This window comes from Theropithecus gelada, chromosome 13 (genome assembly GCF_003255815.1).
Source record: "Theropithecus gelada isolate Dixy chromosome 13, Tgel_1.0, whole genome shotgun sequence".
Taxonomy (NCBI): domain Eukaryota; kingdom Metazoa; phylum Chordata; class Mammalia; order Primates; family Cercopithecidae; genus Theropithecus; species Theropithecus gelada.
The window spans coordinates 63,170,173-63,197,127 of record NC_037681.1 but is presented as its reverse complement, the minus strand read 5'-3'; the positions used below and the strand labels follow the sequence as shown (position 1 = coordinate 63,197,127).

Here is a 26,955-nt window from a genome sequence, read left to right as displayed (position 1 = left end):
GTTGCCCAGGCTGGAGTGCAATGGTGCTATATCAGCTCACTGCAACCTCTACCTCCTGGTTTCAAGCAATTCTCCTGCCTCAGCCTCCCAAGTAGCTGGGATTACAGGCGCCCGCTACCACGCCTGGCTAATTTTTGTATATTTAGTAGAGACAGAGTTTCACCATGTTGACCAGGCTGGTCTTGAACTCCTGACCTCAGGTGATCCACCCGCCTTGGCCTCCCAAAGTACTGGGATCACAAGCATGAGCCACCGCACCCAGCCCTCAATTCCCTTTACAAAGCATTTTTCTTCTTATAGAGCTATTACTTAAGTTTTAAAGCCTTTCAACTATTCTGCTAAAAATTACCTTTAGGAACAAAAAATGATTTTTTTAGTCATCGTTCCTTTTATTGATATCCTCTTTAAATCAAAGGGGAGCTTTTCATAATAAGAGATTTCTTAGAATAGCTTTAAGATTTCCTAACTGTTAAGCCAAACAGCAAGTTTTCTCATCTCTTAAGGAACAAAAGCTACACAGCTCTAACATGCTAGCCTGGAATGTGACTCCAGAGCGAACATATTAATTATACACATATTGTCAGAGACATGGTAATGACAAAACAATCTACAATTCATGGATACATAGGATCTTTGTGCTAACAAAAATAAAAATAAAAAAGATAAGCAAGACCAAATGTGTTGAAAATAAAAGTTATGTAAACGTTATGTGGTGATATATATGATACACGATCATGAAATGGAAACCAAACTGGACAAACAGCCTGCTCAACCATATGTTTAGATGCTAGCTTAAGAAAACGAAATGTGTACTTTCAGAAAATTCACGCAAAAATCAGTTTAAAGTTTACTTATAATTTGCTAGACCTTCTAATAAATATAGTATTTGTTATGAAGCACTGGTGAATTTCCATAATGTTGTATGACAATTGTAAAAGGTTCATGGGAAAAACAAGATTTACAAAGACATACGGTCTCTAATTAGCGTAAATTGGCAAATTTTATTTAAACCTAATGAATCCATAAGACTGGACTGTACTGTCTCAATTATGGAGTCTCATTATAACAGCATCCTTAGGGGTTACATTGTGGCACTACCTAAGAGGTAAAAGTGCTTCAACAGGGCTCTGTAGGCAACCCCATCACAAAACCCCACGGAATAGGATCACCTCCCACCAATCTTTTGCTAAGCACTCCTCTCTGGTAAAGAGTACAGAAGTTTCAATGTTTTGATTTTTTTTTTCAGGTTGGCATGATACAAATGGCAGCACACAAAAACAATGTTAAAAAAATAAACCAAATAAAAGGCTGTACACAAGAACTTATGTTTATTGCAAACAAACAAACAAAAAAAAAGGAAAGAGAAGAAAAGAGAAAATGGTCAGAAGCACAACATATAAGGTTAAGAATTTAAAAGCATCTTACATTCTGCCCTAATGGCAGCATAATTAATAGCAACAAACGGCCGTCTTGCTGCCTGCCGTAGCCGGAGGGTATTTTTGCAGACCTGGCGAGCAAATTTTGTGAAATATGTAGTATGAAGGAAGAAAGCTTGGCGGGTCTTCACTGCAGACTTTGGACTCCCAGTATTTCTAACTGGCATTCCCTGCATGGCCTGGCGGGATACGTGACTTCTAACACGAGGGTCCTGCAAAATCAGAAAACAACAAACACTCAAAGAAATGAACTTGCCCAAACGCATTACTGTTTGCATCACGCTCAAAAGAAAAGTGAAACTTTTAAATCTTTCATGAAGCATCTATAACATCACTTGGTGCACTACCTTTAAAAGAATTAAAGTGTGCACTTTTGGGAAAGAGGTGGGGAGTAGAGAAGGGAACTGTGGAGAACACTGTACTATTGTACAGGAATCCATAATAACATTAACAATAGGTAGTAAGAAACTGCCAAGGGGGTTAACTACACTTTTTTTTTTTTTTTTTTTAAATTAAGGAGTCCTGAAAGCCTGTCAGCACTGAAAAAGAGTCGTCACCCACTGGTAAACACAGATGGTTGGCATCTTCAATCTATGAGGATTTTACCAAAATCACATTTAAACTGTTGTTCACCTCAAGATTCAGTCCATACTTCTTATCCCTCCAAAATAGCCACAGGGAGAAAAAATGCTCAATTTGCATTCATGACTTTATGTAGTAAGACACGCCTTCAACAGAATGTAAAGGTTACACAAACTGTTTTCAAAAGCAATTAAACATTCAATTTGTAAGCTCTCTAGTTATGCTAACATCTCCCACATTCATTGTTTTTTTTGTCTGAGACCATTATTCTGAATACCTGATAAAATTTAATTTCTCCCTGCTTCTCTCCACACCTACCCTGAATATTGTAGTGCTATGTTTACCTACAAAGGTAGCTTTCTTCATTTTTTAATTATCCTATACTGTACTTCTGTTTCCAAGGAATAATCAAGCCACTTAAAAACAGGACATTTTTCAACACTAAAAAGACTACTGTACCTCTGTAGTTGGGCTAGGAGATAACTTCTCTTCTTCTGACTGGGTGGGCATTTTCAAGCCTCCATATTTTTTCCAATAAAGCCAACAAATTGCACATAATCTACACTGCATATTAGGTGGGCCCCAGGAATACCACTGGTGAGACTGTGTAGCTAAAGCAGAAGAAAAACAAGAAAAATAAGAAAAATGCTATTTAATTTGTAACATCAACACAAAATAATCAAATATTTAAAAAATACTTGTCATGCTTAGTTTACAATGTTATTGTTCCCAGCTTACAAGTCAAACATAATAGTATATTTGTGTTACCAACTTATTTCTGTCATTATATAAAGTGCTTGTGGCCCTGTTAAAGCTATTAAGTGAAGCATCCTGCATTATGCATTTTGCTGCCGAGGGAGTTTTTGTTTTACTGATTAAAAATACTCTATTGTGTATGTTTCTGGAAATAGGTTCTCAAAAATATATTATTAGTAGTATTTTAAAAATCTGGGGCTGGGCGTGGTGGCTCTCGCCTGTAATCCCAGCACTTTGGGAGGCTGAGGCAGGTGGACCACAAGGTCAGGAGATCAAGACCATCCTGGCTAACATGGAAAACCCGTCTCTACTGAAAATCCAAAAAAAATTAGCCAGGCTTGGTGGCACGCACCTGTAGTCCTAGTTACTCAGGAGGCTGAGGCAGGAGAACTGCCTGAACCTGGGAGGCAGAGGTTGCAGTGAGCTGAGATCATGCCACTGCACTCCAGCCTGGGCAACAGAGTGAGGCTCCATCTCAAAAGAAAAAAAGAAAAGGAAAAAAAAAAAAAAAAAAAAAAAAAAAAAAAATATATATATATATATATATATATATATATATATATATATATATATATATAAAAATCCAGGTTTCCAAACCCAGGGTTGAGACACCACTCCAGGGATTATTTAAGGTACTTAGGGAGGTCCCATTGATAAAGTCAGGAATCTAATAAAAACAGGTATCTGTCAGCCAGGTGTGGTGGTAAACTCCTGTAGTCCCAGCCACTACAGAGGCTGAGGCAGCAGGATTGCTTGAGCCTAGGAGGTTGAGGCCACTGTGATTCCACCACTGCATTCCAGCCTGGGTGACAGAGGGAAGTGGGGAGGAGGAGGGGTTTGGGGAGGGGGAGAGGGAGGGAGAAGGGGAGGAGAGAAGAAAGAAACAGGTATCTGTTTCACACTACTTTATTTTAATCAATAGGCAAAATCCTTATTTTAAAATCTCCATTTATGGACAGAATCCCTTTCAAGACTCTAAATCCATATGAAGCGAGCATGGGCAGCTGACATCACAGCATGCTTGAGGCCTAAAACTCAGATGATTTAACAGCTAGCTGAACACTGCAAGCTTGTGTTAGTTTTTGTTTTGTAGTTTAAATTACTGACATGTGACATTTAAAATATACACATGATAGATCTGAAGTTTAAGAGAAAACACTGAGGTTGAGATATTAACTGGGTGCATAAAAAATTGCAATTCTGTAGGTCTGCCTTAAAATATTATTTCTCTGACCTGTAAGTTACCTTTATCAGACTGTTCAAATGTTCAAACAGCACATCAAGATATCAACTAACACTTCACAAACCAATGTGAAAAAGAGAAAATACAGAGACCATTATATTCATGTTTATTGGGAATAACACTGTACACCCATCATGTATTATTTTTGGAGGATTATTATTTTAGGCTTTTATTTGTGTAAATATTTTAGGCCTGTTTTAGGCTTTTATTTATACAAATAAATATTTTATACAAATGAAAGCCTAAAAGCCTTCCTCCTATAATTTAGAACTAATAAGTCATTAAGACACAAATTTAAAAAATCTTAAAACATTAAGCTATGAATCTATTTTGAATTCTAAATATAAAATTTCACTTAAAACATATGTTTTACGCAAACTAATCAATCCATGCACATCATTTTAATAACTGTCAATAAATGCCTTTCTCCTTAAATAACTCAAATTCAATTGGAAAGTAGATATCATTTAATAAACAGAAAACATCAAGTTCTACCTCTCTATAAGGATAAATCTTATATTAAGATACATTTTATCATGGAGATTAGTAATACATGAGTCTAAAGTAAGTATTATAAAATAAAAATAGCTTACTCATCATGCACACACAAAAATAACAGAATAATCATTTAAGGGGATATACGTGAGTGTGAAAGGGGTTTGCAAGTTATTTATTTATTTATTTATTTTTTCGGAGACGAAGTTTCACTCTGTCGCCCAGGTTGGAGTGCAATGGCGCAATCTCAGCTCACTGCAACCTCTGCCTCCCGGGTTCAAGCTATTCTCCTGTCTCAGCCTCCTGAGTAGCTGGGATTACAGGTGCACACCACCATGCCCGGCTAATTTTTTGTATTTTTAGTAGAGATGGGGTTTCATCACATTGGCCACGCTGGTCTCGAACTCCTGACCTCAGGTGAATCATCTGCCTTGGCTTCGCAAAGTGCTGGGAGCCACAGCGCCCTGCCTGCAAGTTAAAATTAAGCCACTACCATTTGTCTGTAGGATTCTTTTTATTTTCATTTAAATATACACGAACTTCGAAATCCAAGAAATCCCAATTCAAGGTATTTACGATGCTATCCATGTAAAAGCCTGACTAAAGAATTTTTTCCCACAAATTGTTTCCCTTTGTGCTCCCATGGTCAAAAAAATTGTTAAACACATCCCTATGTACCATTTATATGAATTCAGCAACTTGGCTCACACCTTCCTTGGGATCAGTGGACGTAACTGTACTCATAGCTGTCCCTCATTTCTATGTCCTTCCTGGAGGCAGTAGGCTACATGTACTCTCAAAGAGCTACTAAGAACCCAAAATGGGGCACCAAGTAGGTTTTCAGTAAACATTAGTTTCCTTCCCTCTCCCATCCCAGGCTACCTTAACTGGAAGGAAACAGATGATAATATCACCAATGCCCCATTAAGATATCGTATCCTTGCTTGAGATTTAAAAGAAACACATAAAGTCTATCAACTACCTAACAGTTCACTTCACCAACCCCATTTAACACCATGGGCAAATAAAATATTGCCAGCATAGATAAATACAGTGGGATCCTGAGGTCAAAAGCAAGTATCATAGAATAGCATTTCCCAAACTGGTGCACTGAGGGAACAGCAGCTTATCCACACAGAGGCCTTTCCTACAGAATTACTTGGAGCTTTAATGTGTCAAAGTATACGGAGAAACTCCAAAAGGGGATTTGGTATGCATCGTGGGACCACAGCTTCTGCAAAGCTGATATGACTCTAAACACAACTCAGCAAACACTGCTATGAAATAATCAACAAACCATAAGAGTACATCAAAGGAACTCCAATGCCTAACTTGAGTGTGTGGTATGTAATAAGGATTCAACAAACAGTCCCTCTGTTCCAAGCCAAAGGTAAGGAGGGGCATCTGCTCATTTGGAGGAGACACACTTCTGCTTTCCAAGGTGCACTGTACTGACCTCAGGCAAATCCCAGACGCTCACACCCCATGAGTCATAACAGTTCCTGATGCTTAACTGACCTGCTGGAGAAAACTTACCATAGCAGCTCTCACAGGCTCTCCCTAAAAGAGGATTCTGAGGCTGGAACGTGGTCCCCACAGCTCCATTCACAGCACCAGGCTTCCCATTACTAGTGGATATTTGGTTGGGATTTGGTTTGCTGCTTTCAATGAAATTAAAATAAGGTGATAAAATGATTTGTACAATAAGGCAAAAAGCTCTATATCATTACTGATTTACCTTCACTATTTAATAAACATAAACAAACATTTAAAAATGTGTGGTGAAGAAGAAATAAACTGGTAAAAGCAAGGTGTTAAAATGAACTCACACTACTCATCTTTATAAAACAAGTCTACGTAAAAAGGAATCGCTTACGCCTGACATTCATGAAGTAAATACTGTCCCATCTCTTTTCTGATCCGAATACAATTTTCTTAAAACATCCTCTGACACTTTTGAAAGAGACAAGTTACTGTTTATAAAGTCTCCCAAGAAAATAATTATTTGGATCAAACAAATTAACTGAAAGGCAACATGGCTGTTGTCACTGTCCAGTTTCTGCCGCTGGTGTGGGGGCTGCTGGCTACTGCACTCCAGCTCTCCAGGGAGATGCACAAAAGCCACACGCTTAGCAGATGCTGCGGGGTCAACAGGGTCCATCTCCAGGTTACTTAGGACTTCAGGAGCTTCTGGCCACTCATGATGACCACTCTTATTACATCTGAAATTTTATAAGGAATATTACATAGCATTTGAAATTTTAAAAACCAGTAAAGGTATTTGGAGGTTTTCCTTTTTAAGAGAGTATTTTTTTAAGAGGAGAAAAGAGAGGCGGGAGGATGACTTGAAGCCAGGAGTTCGGAGACCAGCCTGGGCAACACAGTGAGACTCTGTCTCTACAAAAACAAAAACAAACATTACCCAGGCATAGTGGCATGTGCCTGTAGTCCCAGCTATTCAGAAGGCTGGCGTGGGAGCATCAATCACTTGAGCCCAGGAGTTAGAGGCTACAGTGAGCCATGATCATGCCACTGTACTCCACTGCAGCCTGGGCAACAGAGGAAGACCCTTTCTTTTGGGGAGCAGGGAGGGGAAGAGACATCTACCATAAGTTGATATGCAAATTTCACAAAGACCAAGTCAACAGAACCATTAATTCCTTAGAAACACGTAGCCCAGATTATCTTGGTATTTCCCAGGCAAACAAGGCTAACTTTTCCCAATGTACGGTAGGCTAACTCTCCCACTGCTTATAAGCTGTGCCCAAGAACACTGCACAGATATACATAGTACGTTCTCAATAAATTCATAATTCCTTTAACGTATTCAGTGCCTAATAAATAAAAGTCTCTGACCTCAAGGTGCTTTCATTCTAAATGACTTTTTGTGTTTATTTGCTAGACAGAAAATAAGCAAAATGAATTAGTAAATTATTTATCAAAAATGAATGCTGAATGGCTAAATGCAGATTATATGCTGTCTTCCCGTATCTACTGACGCAACGAGACCTCACAACTATTAAGACAGCTGAAGTCAGAGTTGACTCAAGGTTTCCCACTTTCCACAATTCCATTCACCTGTTAAAGCCTGGTTTGTAAAGCTGGTCTGGCCTGACAGCAAAGACCCTAAGATTTCCTTTTGGTATTGTTATTACAACTATCAGGTGACACTCCCACCACTGCTACCAGAAGAAATCAGTTAACCACTGTGTGCACTGAGGTCTCTATTCTATAAAATAGGACTATTATTTACACTTCTAACCTGTGTCAGCAATGTATGTTAAAGACAAATTGGTTTGTTTGTTTGTTTGTTTGAGACGAAGTCTTGCTCTTGTCACCCAGACTGGAGTGCAATGGTGTAATCCTGACTCACTGCAGCCTCCACCCCCAGGTTCAAGCGATTCTCCTGCCTCAGCCTCCTGAGTAGCTGGGACTACAGGCACCTGCCACCAATCCCAGCTAATTTTTATATTTTTAGTGGAGACGGTGTTTCACCATGTTGGCCAGGCTGGTCTCAAACTCCTGGCCTCAGGTGATCCGCCCGCCTCAGCCTCCCAAAGTGCTGGGATTACAGGCATGAGCCACCATGCCTGGCCTATTTATTTTTTTTGAGATGGCGTTTTACTCTTTCACCCAGGCTGGAATGAAGTGGCACGATCGCGGCTCACTGCAACCTCCGCCCCCCACAGGTTCAAGCGATTCTCCTGCCTCAGTCTCCCAAGTAGTTGGGATTACGGGCTCCCGCCACCATGCTCAGCTAATTTTTGTATTTTTAGAGACGGGGTTTCACCTTGTTGGCCAGGCTGGTCTCAAACTCCTGACCTCAGGTGATCCACCCACCTCGGCCTCTCAAAGTGCTGGGATTACAGGTGTGAGTCACTGTGCCCAGCCAACAAATTGGTTTTTAAAAGACATTTTTCTTTTTTTTGAGGCAGGGTCTCACTTTGTCACCCAGGCTGGTATGTAGTGGTGTGATCACCACTTACTGCAGTGTTGACCTCCTGGGCTCAGGTGATACTCCCACCTCACCCTCCCAAGTAGCTGGGACTGCAGGTGTGTGCCACCATGCCTGGCTCTTTTCTTTTTCTTTTTTTTTTTTGGTAGATACAGGGACTCTATGTTGCTCAGGCTGGTCTTGAATTTCTGGGTTCAAGGGATCACCCCACCTCAACAGGTGTGAGCCACCATGCCTGACCTTTAATTTTTTTTTTTTTTTTTTTTTTTTTTGAGGCAGGGTCACCCAGGCTGGAGTGCAGTGGCATTACCATGGCTCACTGCAGCCTCAACCTCTCAGGCTCAGGTGATCCTCCCACCTTAGCCTCCCAAGTAGCTGGGACTACTGTCACACACCACCATGCCTGGTTATAAAATACATTTTTTAAAATGTATTATTTATTATCTGTCTATCTACTTAATTTTTTTAGAGACAGGATCTCACTCTGTTGCCCAGACTACAGTGACATGATCGCAACTCACTGCAGCATCAAACCTCTGGGCTCAAACAATCCCCCCACCCCAGCCTTTCAAGTAACTGGGCCTACAGGCATTTGCCTCCATGTCTGGGTAATTTTAAAATTTTTTTGTAGAGATGAGGTCTCACTACTTTGTGCAGACTGATCTCAAACTCGTGGCCTCAAGCGATCTTCCTGCCTCAGCCTCCTAACCTGTTGGGTTTACAGGCATGAGCCACTGTACCTGGCCCTAAAACATATTAACATATTTTAAATCAGATAGAAGGTGTTTCTCTTCTTATAGTTTTCAGGTGAAACTACACTAAGTGAAAAGTGGCGATTTAGAATGACTAGCATTTTCAATAATATACAATATTCCTTTTTTAAAAAATCTACTATATATAGATAGAACTGATTTCCCCTTAGGGTCAAATGACTGGACAGAGGTTTCCCAGAAATATGAAAATTTCTGATATTTAACCCAGGGCTAAATATGTGTGTTGAAAAAGAGCTAACACAAATGTACAGTTAAGCTGCCTTAAAAAAGAATGAGAGCAAAGTTCATTGCTCAACTGAATCTAGAACGTTATTTGATTGAATACATCACTTGTCTTAATGATAATCACAAAAGGAAAACAAGTGTGCCAAGACTGCATACAGACATGTGAATCACATAAAATATGTTCTGCAAAACCAGGTACCTACAGATTAATTCCCAGGGGACAAATGATTGATGTCATTGTGACAATCTGTGACTATAAGCAAACATTTTTAACGTTTTAAAAGACACATTATATGAAATTGCCCTTTCTTTTATCTAATGCTCAAATCTCCCCTCACTCCCCTCATCTGTGTTCCAGATTCCAGCCCTCCTGCCCTCTAGAGAACACTGTACACTCGCTCTCTCATCTGCTTGTACCTCCTTGGCTCATATGCAGCAGTGCTCACCATGCCAATAAGATCACCAATGATCTCCATGTTATTAAATTCCTTGGCTATTTCCCACCAGCATCCAACACTGTTAAATCTCTTTCCCCCTCCTTGAAACATACTCCTCTTTTAGCTTCTGTGATACCATACTCACCTAGCTATCCTTGTTTAGCTTATCATATTCTATCTGATCTATAAATACTGGATTTATTCAAGGCTAAGTCAAGGCCCTTTTCTTATTGCTCTCCCTCAGAAATCTTACCTATGGTTTCAAATATAATTATTGTATGCTGATGAAGCTCAAATATGTATCTCTAGTCCAGACTTTTCCACACTGAGTTTAAGACCAATACATCCAGTATTTGGTGATAGCATATTGAACAACTCTTTTCCGATAAACTCAGAATGACCTAACCTGATTCTCTGCCAGTTTCTGAGCTTAACAAATAGCATGGTAACCCACTTTACTGTGCCAGAAACCTAGGATTCACACTAGACACCCCCTACCTGCCATAAAAGTCAGCCACCTTCAAATATCACACCATTTCCAGAGCTACTACTCCAGGTCAAGCTAGTGTTATCTTTCCTCTCCAAGAACTTCATAACTGGTCCCCCTGCATCTACTCTTAGTCCTCTTCCTCAAACCATTTCCCAACATATAGCAGGTGATCTTAAAGTGCTAACCTGACCATGACTCTTCATTGTTTAAAATCAATTTCCACTATTCATGAGAACTCCCAGGTAACATAGGGAGACACTGTCTTTACAAAAAAATCAATTAGTCGGGTGTGGTGGTGCATGCCTGTAGTCCCAGCTACTTGGGGGTGCTGAGGTGGGAGGATCACTTGAGCCTGGGAGGTTGAGGCTGCCGTGAGCCATGATTGCACCGTTGCACTTAAACCAAGGTGACAGAGCAAGACGACCCCATCTCACAAAACAAAACAAAAATAAAGCAAAATTTTATTCACAAAAACAAGCAGTAGGTCAGATTTGGCTTGAGACTATAGTTTATTGATCCCTGACTTAGATTACATTGACTCCAAGGTCAAAGTAAAGCCAAATGGAAACAATTATCTGGGTTACTTGGTCAAAACTAGTTAAATGTATTATTTCATGGTGGCAGCACTTTGAAGTATAAGAAAGCTGGTATGCTTGCTTTTGAAAATCTAAGACACACAAGTATTTTATTTGAGGAGTGGCTCTTTTATAAATTCATCATATAAAATATATGATTTAGAAGGAATTAGAAAACCACTCTGCAGATGGGCTATTACAATTCTTAATAAAAATTACAGACTCTAAAAATTACATGTTCTTAAAATCAAACCAGAGTTATCTGCCTTGAGGTAAAAGATCAATATGAAAGATCACCACTCATTGTCTATGAGGCCTCCTATATGTATATAAAAACATGTATTATACAAAATATCAAAATTCCGGAAACAAAAGGCTAGTTATTAAGCAACTGTAAATAGGTTGAAGAGGGAGAAAAGGCTTGGAGCAGCACATAGAATTGTGCAATAAATCTCATTTTAATCCTAAAAGAATCTAGGATAGAACAATATACACGTGGTGCTTCATAAACCAATTCTTCCTGAACAAATGAATAAGCAAACTCTGAAAATCTCAACAGAAGAATACAGCAATTTATATTTCTTTTAAATTTTTTGCAGAAACGAGGTCCCCCAAAGTGGTGGGATTATAGGCATGAGCTACCACGCCCAGCCTCATTTAAAACAAAGCAAATGGAAAAAAAAAATGGCATTCATTTTGGGACGACAATGATTTCTGAATTCAAAGTATAATAATGATAGAACACTAGACACACAAAAAAATCAAAACCTCTCCATTATTTATCACACGTTTACCAAGTATGGTTCTAATTGTCATTAGAACCAAGAAAACAATGTAAAAATCCTCAAATAAACAACAAACCTCCAAAGAGCAGTATGCATTACCCAAACAAAATCTATAGTTTGAAAAGCTGCTAGCTTTCTGAAACACATTTGCTTCAAATAATACAGTGTTTCATAGGTTTTCTGACACTTTCCCTGCAGCTTTGATTTGATAAAAGTATAGTATATAGTACATTTCTTCCTCTATTCTTTAGGTTAGACTATTTCAGGTTTCTCTCACTGGTTCCTTTTTATTGTACTGGTATAATAGTAAGTCTCATGCTTTGTAGAAGAAGGAAGATACACAAAAGTTCAAATTTTGCTGAAATTGAACAAAATGACATATTCTGCAATGACAAAATTAAGACCATAACAAATATTTTAAAAGATTTCAATTACTTACTAAGTTGGGATATATACTTGTTTCAGTTTACTCTCAGCTTCTGCTGCTTTTAGACGTTTCTAATTCAAAAGATGAATAAAACATTTTACATGCAATGCCTAATTATTACTATTGTTCATTGTCTTAAAAATTCACCAGAAAATATGTATTAAAGTGTAATTCAAAAATTACAATTTTAAGATAAGCTTTTCTTTCATATGCATATTCTTAAACTGCAATAATGTCTAAGAAAAGTCACTAGGTTCTGTGGTACAATACCATTTTAGGCATAGATTTTAAAAAATAAAGCAATGAGCAACTCCATTTTCCATTCCTCTCTGAGTGAATAAACAGGAACTTTAAAAAGTAACCATTTTTACTTTTCAAATTTAGTTTCTACTTTACTACTTACTTACCTGCCTTTCTAGAAGAAAACACACACACACACACACACACTCTCTCTCTCTCTCTCTCTCTCTCTGCTTTTAGAAAAATATTCAGAGATTATTTGTTTTCAAAATCCAGGCAAGAGGAGTGACTGTGGCTATTCTAAGTAGAACTAAATAAACATTTATTCTCAAATGTTGGGAGATACGCATTAAACTTTAAACCTCAGCTGAACTTATTTTACTGGAACCAATTAGGAGCCACATGTAGGGAAAGGAATGGGAAGGAGATTATATAATCAAACCAGACACTGACCAACATGATAGTGTAGGCAAATAGAGAAGCAAAATAACATACGGTTGATGTCCAAAAATAAGACAAACCAGAATATAAGGCTATCTTCTATTTTCCCAATGAGGAGAAAACAGAAATACTTAGGGGGACAACTTGAAACTTTTAGAACAGGGTTGAAATTTTTGGAAAGAATATTATCTACTTTTCAACCATCCTTGATACCATCATCTCCATCTTTAGAGACTCTTTTTTAATTTAATAACACAGGTTTCCAGACTACATGGTCTTGATCTATACCTAAGTTGTTCATAATAAGCACTTTCTGAATTATATTATATTTTTCAACAAGCCTTGGGTATCTATTCACTATTCGTGACCTCAACAATTCACCATGGTATTTTTTGTTTTCAATTTTTCATTTATTTTTAGAGACGGGGTCTTGTTATGTTGCCCAGGCTGGACATGAACTCCTGGGCTGAGCAATCCTCCTGTCTTGGTCTCCCAAAATGCTGGGAATATAGGTGCACACCACCACGTCCAGCTCACTATGATATTTTAAAGGTGAGTCATAAAATTTTTTTTATAGCATCTAATACTTGCCACTGTATAACCTACATATATAGGAAAAATAATGTCTTTGTTAAATATATTTGCTTCTTTATCAGTTCTAATATGTGCCTATACAAACATAACACAAGTATTGGCTGATGTCACTTTGGGAAAATGTACCATTCCCCAGAGGTAATATTATTTAAAAAATAAGTAATTGAGAGTTACCTGAATTTAGGATATTTGAGAAGGACTCAAAAATTAAATTTAAGAAAAAGTTTATGTACAGTACCAAAACACCACACTAGTAAGACTACTACAGTTAAGGTCAAGGATTTCGGGGGTATAGCCACACAAATGTCATGTAAAGAAGTTTCAGAAGATCTTTAAAAATATATCTAATTATACGGCTGATGACATTGGTCTAAATTCTCAATTCTTCATAAAAATAACTTGTTCAAGAGGTTTGTGTTAGCATCACATCTTTGATCAGTGCCATGAACTACAAAGAGATGAAGTACCAGTCAAATGCAAGGAAAATAATGCCCCTCTAGTGGTATCTCTCCAAAATATTTATCGTAATTCATGCTGAAATCAAGGAAATATTAAGATTAAAATCTTAAATAATATCCTAAAGATATGAAATCGTATAGTTTAAAGTAGTCTGGAAAAAGTAAGGTAAACAAATTTAAAATTAGTACATTGCTAAAAAATATTAAAATATAAACAAAGTTAATTTTAATGCAACCACATTGGTAGCAATAGGAAAAAAATTACCTGTTGCACATATCTGTCAGTAGTTTTCCACATGTAATAATATTCAATGATGCTAGTCAATGATTTCCAAGGAAGCTGAAAAAAAAAATCAATATATCATCTATGTTAACATGCAATAAAATGAGATGAAAATAAGCTACTATAGAAAGTACTTTCCTTTAAAAACCACTTTTTTTTTTTTTTTTTTTTTTTTTTTGAGACAGACTGTCACTTTGTTGCCCAGGTAGTACAGTGGCCCAATCTCAGCTCACAGCAACCTCCGCTTCCTGGGTTCAGGCAATTCTGCCTCAGCCTCCCAAGTAGCTGGGATTAGAAAGAAGCACATGCCACCATGCCCGGCTAATTTTTTATATTTTTAGTAGAGACAAGGTTTCACCATGTTGGCCAGGCTGGTCTCCAACTCCTAACCTCAGGTGATCCGCCTACCTCGGCCTCCCAAAGTGCTGGGATTACAGGTGTGAGCCATCACACCTGATCCTTAAAAACCACTTCTTTAAAATAATGAAGCAAATATCCATATGGAAGATTCATTCTAGAATATTTGAGAAATTTAAAATTAATCCTTAGGAAACGGTACCCCAAACAAGTCGTATTCAGTAAGAGACTCTAACACAATACATTCCATTTCTCATTCCATTTATAAATTTTACTAAAAAATATAAACATCATAACTGATAACATTTCTTTCTCTTTTTATTTAAGAGACAGGGTCACCCAGGCTGCAGTGCAGTGGCATGATCATAGCTCATTGCAGTCTCAACCTCCCAGGGTCTAGTGGTCCTCCCGCCTCAGCCTCCTCAGCTGGGACTATAGGTGTGACACCATGCCCGGCTAATTTTTTATTATTTTCTGTAGAGTTGGGGGTCTCCCTATGTTGCCCAGGCTGGTCTCAAACTCCTAGGCTCAAGCAATCCTTCCATCTCAGCCTCCCAAAGTCCTAGGATCACAGATGAGCCACCGTGACCAGCCCTAATAACATTTCATGACTTACTCAGGAAAGTTCTCAAGCTACAGGTGAGGCTGCAGCACTATTTTAGAAACGGTATTTAAATAGCTTTAGCCTGAGTTACTTCAGCTTCCAAAGATGGCAGCTAAGACTGTGTGTCATTTGGTCTCTGCATATCCTTGAAAGAAGCATTGAGGAGGGTAGGAGAGACAATCTTTCTTTTTTTTTTTTTTTTTTTGGCGTTTCACTTTGTCGCCCGGCGTGCAGGGGCACGATATCGGCTCACTGCAAGCTCTGCCTCCTGGGTTCACACCATTCTCCTGCCTCAGCCTCCCAAGCAGCTGGGACTACAGGCGCCCGCCAACCCGCCCCGCTAATTTTTTTGTATTTTTTAGTAGAGACGGGGTTTCACCATGTTAGCCAGGATGGTCTCGATCTCCTGACCTCGTGATCTGCCCGCCTCAGCCTCCCAAAGTGCTGGGATTACAGGCATGAGTCACTGCACCCTGCTGAAAGAAGTGATGAGGAGGGCAGGACAGACAGTCTTGAATCGCTGATGCCACCCCCCTCCCATCCCCTGGCAGAGGCCTTGCAGTGCCAGAGTCTGTGCATATGGGGGAAGAACATCACAGTGACTAGGGGACTTTACATTGAACTTAGTGCTGCCCTGTGACAGCAGAGAATAAACCCATGCTGGGGTCAGCCAGTACCTGTGCAAGGAGGGAGAATCTGTACCAGACCTAGCCAGAAGATAATCACCCATCCCATAGGTTGGAACTTGAGTTTCTCAACAAGCCTGGTGACCATGGGCTGAAGTGCTCTGAGGACCTAGGTAAACTTGGAAGACAGTCTAGGTACACAAGGACTTCAACTCCTAAACAATTCCTAGGGCTGGGCTGGACTCAGAGCCAGAGGACTTAGGGTGGCACGTGACCTAGGGAGACACCCAGGGTGGCTAAAGGAGTGATTGCACCACCTCTCCCCCAAACCCAGGCAGTACAGCTCAGGGGCAAAAACATCTCCTTCCTTCTGCTTAAGCGATGGAAAGGGAAGAGTAAAGAGGACTTTGTCTTGCATCTTGGATACCTGCTCAGCCGCAGCAGGATAGGGCCCCAGGCAGAGTCGTGAGGCCTCCATTGCAGGTCCTAGCTCCTAGACACGTTTCTAGACACCATCTGGACAAAACGGAACCTGCCGCCTTAAAGGAAGGACCCAGTCCCTGCAAGATTCATCAGCTGCTGACTAAAGAGCCCATGGGCCCCGAGTAACCAGCAGCAATGCCCAGGTAGTACACCGTGGGCCTTGGGCTCTGAGATGTGCTGACTACAGGTGTGACCCAGCACATTCCCAGCTATAGGTGGCTATGGTGAAAGGCTTCTTCTGTTTAAGAAGATAGACAAGTAAAGGGATGTTGTTGTTTTGCACCTTAGGTACCGCTCAGCCACAGTGGGGTAGAGGAATAAGCAGGCTCTTGGGGTCCCCAGAGAAATGAGGTTCAGGCCTCAGCTCCTGAACCGCATTTCTGGACCTGTCTTGGGCCAGAGAGAAGCCCAGTTCCCTGAAGGGTGATCCCAGGCCAGGCAGCATTCCCCACCAGGTGACTGAAATGAAGAACCCTTGGGCTTTAAGTGTACACTGGAGGTGGCCTGGCAGAACTACCCCCCACCCCCAATCGTGGCTGGGTGGTGGTGTCCACAGGGAGGCCCCTCTACCTGTGGAAAGGGGAAGGAAAAGCAGGATTGATTTTATATTGTGGTTTGAGTCCCAGCTTAGTCACAGTAGAACAGAACATCAGATAAATTTCTAAGGTTTCTGACTCCAATCCCTGGTTCTCAGACAGCATCTCTGGACTCACCGGGGCTTGGAGGAACTCACTGTCCTAAAGGGAAGGACACAAACCTGTCTCACTTTGGCACCTGCTGATAGTAGAGCCCTAGGGCCTTGAGTTAGCATAGGTGGTAGCAAGTGAGCAGTTATGGCAGGCATGACCCAGCACAGTCCCAGTGGTGGTAACCACAAGAGTGCTTGCATCACCACACCCCAGTTCCAGGTAGCTCAGGGGAGCGGGGGGAGGGGGAGTGGGGGAGTGGGGGAGGGGAGGGGAGGGGGAGTGGGGGAGGGGGAGAGGGAGAAGGAGAGACACTGTTTCTTTGAGAGAAAGGGAAAAGAACAAGAGTCTGTATGGTAATCCAGAGAATTCTGGATCTAATCCGAGACCACCAAGCGAGTACTTTGTGTCTGCAAAAATCACAGTGATATTGGGCTTGAGGCCCAAGTCCTTTAGACCGTCTTTTTAAGAAAGATGGACACAAACAAGCCCAGACTGTGAAGACTACAATAAATACCTAACTCTTCAATGCTCAAACACTAACGAACATCTACAAGCATCAAGATCATCCGGGAAAACATGACCTCACCAAACAAACTAAATAAGTCAGGAGGGAACAATGCTGGAAAAACAGAGACATGTGACCTTTCAGATAGAGAATTCAAAATAGCTGGCTGGGCACAGTGGCTCATGCCTGTAATCCCAGCACTTTGGGAGGCCACGGCAGGAGGATCACATAAGGCCAGGAGTTCGAGACCAGCCTGGTCAACGTGGCGAAACCCTGTCTCTACTAAAAATACAAAAAAAATTAGCCAGGCATAGTGATGCATGTCTGTAATCGCAGCTACTTGGGAGGCTGAGGCACGAGAATTGCTTGAACCCGGGAGGCAGAGGTTGCAGTGAGCCAAGATCATGCCATTGCACTCCAGCCTGGGTAACAGAACAGGACTCTCTCTGTCTCCAAAAAAAAAAAGAATTCAAGATAGCTGTTTTGAGGAAACTCAAAGAAATTCAAGATAACAGAGAGAAGGAATTCAGAATTCTGTCAGACAAATTTAACAAAGAGATTGAAATAAAAAGAATCAAGCAGAAATTCTTGAGTTAAAAATGCAATTAACATGCTGAAAAAATGCATCAGAGTCATTTAATAGTGGAACTAATTAAGCAGAAGAAAGAATTATTGAGCCTGAAGACAGGTTATTTGAAAATACCCACTCAGAGGAGAGAAAAAAGCAAAGAATAAAACCAATGAAGCCCGCCTACAGGATCTAGAAAATAGCCTTGAAAGAGCAAATCTAAGAGTTACTGGCCTTAAAGAAGAGGTAGAGAAAGAGAGGCAAGAAGATTATTCAAAGGGATAATATCAGAGAACTTCCCAAACCTGGAGAAAAATATCAACATCAATATTCAATAAGGTTATAATCAAACTCCCAAAGGTCAAAGATAAGGAAAGAACCTTAAAAGCAACAAGACAGCAAAAACAAGTAACTTATAACGGAGCTCCTATACGTTTGGCAGCAGACTTCTCAATGGAAACCTTACAGGCCAGGAGAGAGTGGCATGACATATTTAAAGTGCTGAAGGAAAAGACCTTTACCCAATAATAGTATATCCAGTGAAAATATCCTTCAAACGTGATGGAGAAATAAAGACTTCCTGACAAACAAAAGCTGAAGGATTTCATCAATACTAGACCTGTCCAATTAGAAATGCTAAAGGGAGTTCTTTAATCAGAAAAAAAACCAGATGTCGGTGAGCAAAAGGAAATCATCTGACGGTACAAAACCCACTGGTAATAGTAAGTACACAGAAAAACACATCGAGTATTGTAACACTGTAACTGTGGTATGTAAACTACACTTAAGTCTTAAGTAGAAAGTCTGAATGATGAACCAATCAAAAATAATAACTACAACTTTCCAAGACATAGTACAATAAGACACAGAATCAACAAAAAGTTAAAAAGGGGAATGAAGTTAAAATGCAGTTTTCTAACTATTAGGTTTCAGTGCGTGTGTGTGTGTGTATTTGAGATGTTCCAAGAGGTGATTATTACATATTGCACACCTGTATCAAAATATTTCATAGGCTGTGGTGTCGTGGCTCATGCCTGTAATCCTAGCACTTTGGGAGGCTGAGGCAGGCAGATCACAAGGTCAGGAGACCGAGCCCATCCTGGCCAACATGGTGAAACCCGGTCTCTACTAAAAATACAAAAATTAGCTGGGGCTGGTGGCGGTCGCCTATAATCCCAGCACTTTGGGAGCCCAAGGCGGGCGGGCTGCTTGAAGCCAGGAGTTTAAGACCAGCCTGGCCAACAGTGAAACCCCGTCTCTATTGAAAATAAAAAAATTAGCTGGGCATGGTGGCGCGTGCCTGTAGTCCCAGCTACTCGGGAGGCTGAGGCAGGAGAATCACCTGAACCCGGGAGGTGGAGGTTGCGGTGAGCAGAGATTGCACCACTGCACTCCAGCCTGGGTAACAGAGTGAGACTTTGTCTCAAAAAAAAAATTAATTAACTAAATTAAATTAAAATACAAAAATTAGCTGGGGCTGGTGGCGTGTGCCTCTAGTCTCAGCTACTAGGGAGGCTGAGGCAGGAGAATCGCTTGAACCCAGGAGTCAGAGGTTGCAGTGAGCCAAGACTGCGCCACTGCATTCCAGCTTGGCAACAGAGAGAGACTCCGTCTCCAAAAAAAAAAAAAAAAAAAAAATTTAAATTAAAAAATTTCATGTACCCCATAATTATACACACCTACTATGAACCAGCAAAAACTAAAAATAAAAATTTTTAAAAGAAAAGAAAAATGTTTAAAAAGAAAATGGCTAAGAATTATTCAAACTTAACGGAAAACAAAAAAACAGTTCTAGGATGCTCAGAGAATTATAAATAGAATAATTACAAAGAAAAACACACTCAGGCACATTGTGGAAGTAAAAATGCTAAAAACCAAAAGTAGACAGAAAATTTTGAAGACAAAGAAAAAGAAACATCACATCATAGGAACTTCTCATCAGAAACTAGGTACATCAGATAGAGAGACAACTTTACAGCACTGAAAAAGAAAAGGAAAAAAGTGAATTATATAAAACGTGAAATATGTTTTAAGGAACAGCAGAGTTTTTCAAGCAAAGCTGAATTCACCGTTGTACTGCCATTAAGTGCTTATATTGGAGGAAAGGTTTCAAATAAATGATGTAAGCTTCAATCTTTTTTTTTTATTTGTTTGTTTGTTTAATTGAGATAGGGTAGTGCTATCCTGTTCAGGCTGGAGTGCAGTAGCTATTCACAGGCATGATCACAGCATGCTGCAGCCTCAAAATCCCAGGCTCGAGTGATCCTCTTGCTTCAGCTTCCCAAGGCCCAAGTAGCTGGGACTACAGGGTGTGTTACCACATCTGTAGCCCTAAGCTTCAATCATAAGATACTAGGAAAAGAAAAAGCAATTAAGTCCAAAGCAATATAAAGGAAAGAAGTAATAAAGATACAAGCAGAAATCAATGAAATAGAAAATAGAGCAAAGTCAATCAAACCAAAAGCTGGGTTTTCTTTGTTTGTTCGTTTTTTGCAAAGTTCAACAACACTGATAAACTCCTAGCCAGACTGATCAGGAAAAGAGATTTAAAAAACACACAAATTATCAGTATCAGGAACGAGACAGTAGATGTAACTACAAATCCATGCTACAGACCATAAAAGCATAACATGAGAATACTCTAAACTCCTATTATAAACATCTTTATAATAGTAAACTAGACAACTTAAGATAAAAGGGAGAAATACTTTGGAAGACAAACTACCAAAATCACTCAAGAAGAAAGAGGTAACAATAAAAGACCTGTATCTATTAAAGAAAATGACTTCACAGTTTTAAAACCTTCCAAAAGGAGATGACTTCACTAGTGAACTCAACCAAACATTTAAGGAATAAGTTTACACAAACACTTCCAGAAAACAGAAAAGAGAATACTTCCCAACTCATGCTAAGTAGCCATCATTAGCCTGAAATAAAACCAAAAATATTACAATAAAAGGAAATGAAAAGTTCTGTATTAATCATTAACATAGATTCAAAACAACATGCTTCACATAATAAACATATATTAAGTCTTAGTTTGTCAATTCAAAAAGATAAATTTCAAAAACACAGATGCAAACATGCTTAACAAAATACTGGGAAATCAAATTCAGCATTTTATTAAAACAATGTCTCATGACCAAGTGGAACTGATAGCCAGGAACACTGGTTGTTTTCAACAATCATAAGTTAATCTATGTTATTCACCATATCAAAAGAGATAAACATCCTATAATCACAACTGATGCATAAAACACATCTTACAAAATTTGACATCATTCATGATTTTTTAAAAAAACTCTCAGAAAATAAGAATAGAAAGGAATTTGCTCATCATTAAAAGACACATACAAAAATAAAACAAATTACAGTTGATCTCACATGTAATAGTGAAAAAATGAATGAATTTCCCCTAAGATCCCCTAACATCAGAAAAGGATGTTGCTCTTACCATTTCTTTTGAACACTACATTGGAAATACTAGCCAGTGCAATAAGGCAAAAATAAATAAAAATAAAAGGCATACAGATGGGAAATAAAAACAAAAACTGCCCTTTATGTGCAGATAGCATAACTATCTATGTAGAAAGTCTCAAAGAATCTACCAAAAAAAATCGACTATAACTACTGCAAGAGATTCACAAGGCTGCAGAGTACAAGGTGAATATATAAAAGCTGCATATTAGGACAGAATGTTACAAAAAAAAAACTTGAATTCAAAATACATAACAAACTCTCAAAATCAACAAACAAAAAAAGCCCTCTTTTAAAATAAGCAGAAGATTGTGAAAACCATTTCACATCAAGGACATATGATGGGCAATGATACACATGAAAAGATGCTTATCATTAGTCTTTACGGAAAACACAAATTAAAACCGAAATGAAATGCTACTACAAACCTATTATAATGGCTTTTTAAAAAATGACAATAATGTGTCAGGTGCAGTGGCTCACGCCTGTAATCCCAGCAACTTGGGAGGTCAAGGAAAGAGGATCACTTGAGCCCAGGAGTTGGAGACCAGCCTGGGCAGCATGGTGAGACCGCATCTATATAAAAAAATAATAATTTTTAAAAAGTTAGCTAGACATGGTAGTACAACATGCCTGTAGTCCCAGTTACGTGCAAGGTTGAGGCCAGGAGGATCACTTGGGCCCAGGAGTTTGAGGCTGCAGTGAGCTATGATCATGCCACATCTGTTTTAGTGGTCCTGTTTCTCTAACTAAATCCTGACTGATAAGCGAACTGTTTTCCAAAGTGGCTGTATCAATTGCATTCAAACTAGCAAAATATGACAGCACAACCTGGAGCCTACAAGGATGGGAAAAACCCTTGTAAGTAGTGACTGCCTTTGACCCCGATGGTATGCATGTTCTGCAGAAACTAAGGCTTTCTTCATGGTGCTAAACACACAAACACACACCTTGCCCTGGAGTCAGAGATGACGAAGGGGGATTCTAGGGAAGACAGAGCAACTGCAGTCCCAACATTGCCTCATGCCAACAAAGTGGGCCAGCAGATAAACGAGAACACATATGAGCTACAAAAATGGCTGGTGCTTCACTTCTGTTCTCCAAATCCTGCACTAGAATTTCTCATGGCCCACCCTAAAGGGCAACATACCGGGAAGGGAATTCTGGAAAACGTGGTTCAGTCTGGCTACACTGATATGTTATAAAGCTAACAAAGGTAATTTCTTATAAAGTTAGACATACAGTTATCATGTAAGACCCAGCAACCCCATGGCTCATATTTCCCAAGAGAAACAAAAACTTACATTCACTAAAACTAGCATACAAAATGTTTACAGCAACTTTATCCATAATCATCAAAAATCAGAAACAATTCAAATGCCCTTCAACAGGTGAATGAATAAACTGATTGTGGTACATTCACACAATGGAATAGGTAATGAAAATGAACTACTGATATATGCAGCAACACTGATGAATACCAGATGCGTTATGTTAAGTAAAATAAACCAAATTAAAACGTTACATACTACTAAATGATTCTACTTACACAGTGTTCAGAAAAAGGCAAAACTATAGGGATGGAGCATAAATCAGTGGTTGCCAGGGTTAGGGCTAGGGTATCGTTGACTATAAAAGGGGAGACTTGACGGAAGAGGTGATGGAACTGTATTGTGTCTTGATTGTGGTGATGAGTTTTGTTTGTTTGTGGAGACAGAGTCTCACTCCATCACCCAGGCTGGAGTGCAGTGGCACGATCTTGGCTCACTGCAACCTCTGCCTCCCGGGTTTAAGCAATTCTTGTGCCTCAGCCTCCCAAGTAGCTGGGACTACAGGCATGTGCCACCAGGCCCGGCTAATTTTTGTATTTTTTTGTAGAGATGGGGTTTTGCCATATTAGCCAGCCTGGTCTCAAACTCCTGGCCTCAAGTGATCTGCCCATCTCAGCCTCCCTAAGTGCTTAGATTACAGGTGTGAGCCACCATGCCCAGCCTTTTTTTTTTTTTTTTTTTTTGGAGATGAAGTTTTGCTCTATCACCCAGGCTGGAGTGCAGTGGCGTGATCTCAGCTCACTGCAACCTTCACCTCCTGGGTTCAAGTGATTCTCCTGCCTCAGTCTATCGAGTAGCTGGCATTACAGGCCTGCACTACCATGCCCAGCTAATTTTTTTGTATTTTTAGTAGAGATGGGGTTTCACCATGTTGGCCAGGCTGGTCTCGAACTCATGACCTCAAATGATCCAACCACCTCGGCCTCCCAAAGTGTTGGGATTAGAGGCATGAGCCACTGTGCCCAGACTATTCTTTTTTTTAAGAGACAGAGTCTCACTATGTTGCCCAGGCTGGTCTTGAGCTCCTGGGCTCAAGCGATCTTCCTGCCTCAGACTCCCAAAGTGCTGAGATTTCAGGTGTGACCCACCACACCCAGCCTGTGGTGATGGTTATGGGAGTATGCATTAATAAAAACTCACAGAACTTTAACTGTAAAAAACTGTAAAGGAGTGAATTTTACTGTGTATAAATTTTGAAATAAGTTAAATTAAGCTTTGGAATAAAGCTATCACTAAACACTAAATATAAAAATATCTATACCCAAATATGTGCCTTCTACACAATTTGTTCTTAAATGTACAAATACACAATAATATATTCATTCACTTGGGAAAACTAAGACACTGGAAGCAGAAAATAATCAATGATCACTTTTGGGTAGTGGGATGAAATCACTTTAAAAAACTCACCATTATGACACAGTTGCTCAGTGCTCAGGTAAAGGTCTAGTATTTAAGCAGAGGAGGCCCAGGAGACTTTTTGTTGCATACACTACCTGACAATTTCTAAAAGGACACTTCTTAAAACTTCATGTCATAAGAAATACATTGCCCCAACAACATCATGTACCTGTGATGGCATTATAGGAAATAACATTATTTGCATTTTATCTTCTACTAAGTTTATATATTACTTTTTTAAGTATGGAGAGAAAGAGGGGATGATAAGTTTAAAAACACTACCTACCACAAAAAGCACAAAACCCTTTGAGCAGTTTAACACTCTCACATTCTATCCTGTTTCTTTTACTTGACACAAGTAACCAATTCCAGTCTCCAAAATACAACAAATCTAATCCGGACTGGCCCTCCAACAACCACCACCTAGGGGGCAGTCTCCAGGGTTAAAATCCACATTTCCCAGACTCTCTTGCAACTAAGATTCTGGGTATAATTTAGGTTGCACCATAGATGCACTGGCAAGACAGACAGATTTGGTACTAAAGGCACCCTGCTGGTGGGGTTTGAGGGAGAGACAGCACACTGGAGCCACAGGCAGAATGGTAGCTTCCTACTTCCTAATGGTTTCTCATCACAGCAGGGACGGCAGTATCCTTAGCTGGCCCATTCTGAAGTGTGACTGTCAAAGTCACAATCTTGGAGGCCCAATCTGATGTGTATTTCTTCATCCTCCCTAGTACTTAATGTTTCAATAAGCTTTCTATTCAAACAAGCTAGGGTAAAACGAAAGAAAAACTAATATATACCATGCTACAAATCTGTAATTTTGTTAGACCATAAAGGCAACAAAAAAATCATCTAACAGTATTATTACTGTTATACTCATTTTCATTGTTAATTTTATCTGATACTGATGCCAGCCTCTATGTTCAAGTATACTGCACTAACCTACGGTTCACAGAGTTATCTTCTAGTCCTGTGTTAAGTGCCTAGGAGTGCTGTAAGTTTCACACCTCAGTGTTTACCTTGCTATCTGCTCTTTTCTCTCTTTACCTATTAGAGACCCAGAGGAAATGCCAGTTAACTCCATCAAGCCTCTCCCACTTTGGCACACTGAATCCTTTTTAATATTCCTATATACTTGTTTATGTACTGACAGAATTAATTATATTTTACTTGGGGGTATATTTCAATCTCTTGATTTTAACTATGAATTAATTCCTTGAAGCAAGGACCACATTCAATTTTTGTTGCATGCCTAGTGCCTTTTTGCAGGCCTGGCATGTTACACGTACTCAGTAAATACTACTAGAACATAGAATAAGGTATTACATTCAGCGCAGGGAAAAGTATTTTCACTTTCAGTGTTTCTCACCTCCTACTCCTTTATCAGATCTGCAGGTTTTATTTATCTTTTTTTTTTATTATTATACTTTAAGTTCTAGGGTACATGTGCACAACATGCAGGTTTGTTACATATGTATACATGTGCCATGTTGGTGTGCTGCACCCATTAACTTGTCATTTACATTAGGTGTATCTCCTAATGCTATCCCTCCCCTCTCCCCACAATAGGCCCCGGTGTGTGATGTTCCCCTTCCTGTGTCCAAGGGATCTCATTGTTCAATTCCCACCTATGAGTGAGAACATGTGGTGTTTGGTTTTCTGTTCTTGAGATAGTTTGCTGAGAATGATGGTTTCCAGCTGCATCCATGTCCCTACAAAGGACAAGAACTCATCCTTTTTTATGGCTGCTTTATCTTTTTTGAATTTTCATTCAGCCTCACAGTGTAGACTTGATTCACTAGGTTTTATTCTTTGTAATTTCTATGTAGCTGTAGCTCTATTATAACTGTTATATTAATAACATTGCACTATTATGTTATTCTGACCATCTGAAGCTAAAAGCCAATGCATTTTAAATTTTCAGCTGCGCATCCTACAAATTTAAATCATGGCATGTAACAAGTTAAGTACGAGTGAAGTTTTGCCAGAAGAACAAATTATCAGTGACACTAACAGTTTTAATTACCATATCTGGGATTTAATTTATCAACCCATATTGGTAAGTAATAACTTTGTGTCAAACAATTCAGTAAAGATGCAGCAACATAAAAGGCAGGCTACTGACTCACATCAAAAATGTAATAGTCTACAAAGATTCTATTTTTGTAATTTAAAATAAAGGATGACTTCATAGAAAGCTATTTATGAAAATCTCAAATGGAAATTTCACCATTTCAAAGAAACCGTAAGTTTAATCAAAGACAATAAGTCCATAAACACAAAGACAAAACACAGTACATACTATAGTAGACAAGATGACCTGGTATTTACCCCACTGCATGGGGTAAATAAGTGAGGTGATGAATGTGTTAATTGTGGTAATCATTTCACAATGTATATGTATATCAAATCATCATACTGTATACCTTGAAAATATGTACTTTCTACTTGTCAATTATACCTCAGTAAAGCTGAGGGAAAAAAATTTTAATAATAAAAAATATACATAGGATACTCAGGGGTCCCCAATCCCTGGGCCACGAACTGGTTAGGAATTGGGCTACACAGCAGGAGGTGAGTGGAAAAGCCAGCGAAGCTTCATCTGTATTTATAGCCACTCCCCATTACTCCTGTTGGCCCCTGAGCTCTGCCCCGTCAGATCAGCAGCGGCATTAGATTCTCTTTTTTTTTTTTTTTTTTTTTTTTTTTTTTT

General features: G+C 39.4%; 1 protein-coding gene across 5 annotated transcripts in view; it reads right to left on the bottom strand.

Annotated features, from left to right (window-relative positions):
• Nucleotides 1-26,955, bottom strand: part of MTA3 (metastasis associated 1 family member 3) — a 188,817-nt gene that overhangs the window by 45,917 nt on the left and 115,945 nt on the right. For 3 of the 5 annotated variants that reach the window (XM_025354259.1, XM_025354258.1, XM_025354260.1), the window contains 5 exons: nucleotides 14,178-14,252; nucleotides 12,192-12,250; nucleotides 6,049-6,170; nucleotides 2,478-2,629; nucleotides 1,426-1,648 (listed from right to left, as the gene is read on the bottom strand). In XM_025354259.1, coding sequence (XP_025210044.1) covers nucleotides 1,426-1,648; nucleotides 2,478-2,629; nucleotides 6,049-6,170; nucleotides 12,192-12,250; nucleotides 14,178-14,252 — 631 coding nt within the window. Of the gene's footprint in view, nucleotides 1-1,306; nucleotides 1,649-2,477; nucleotides 2,630-6,048; nucleotides 6,174-12,191; nucleotides 12,251-14,177; nucleotides 14,253-26,955 lie in introns of those variants that run through there. The other 2 variants (XM_025354257.1, XM_025354261.1) reach the window with 2 other exon arrangements.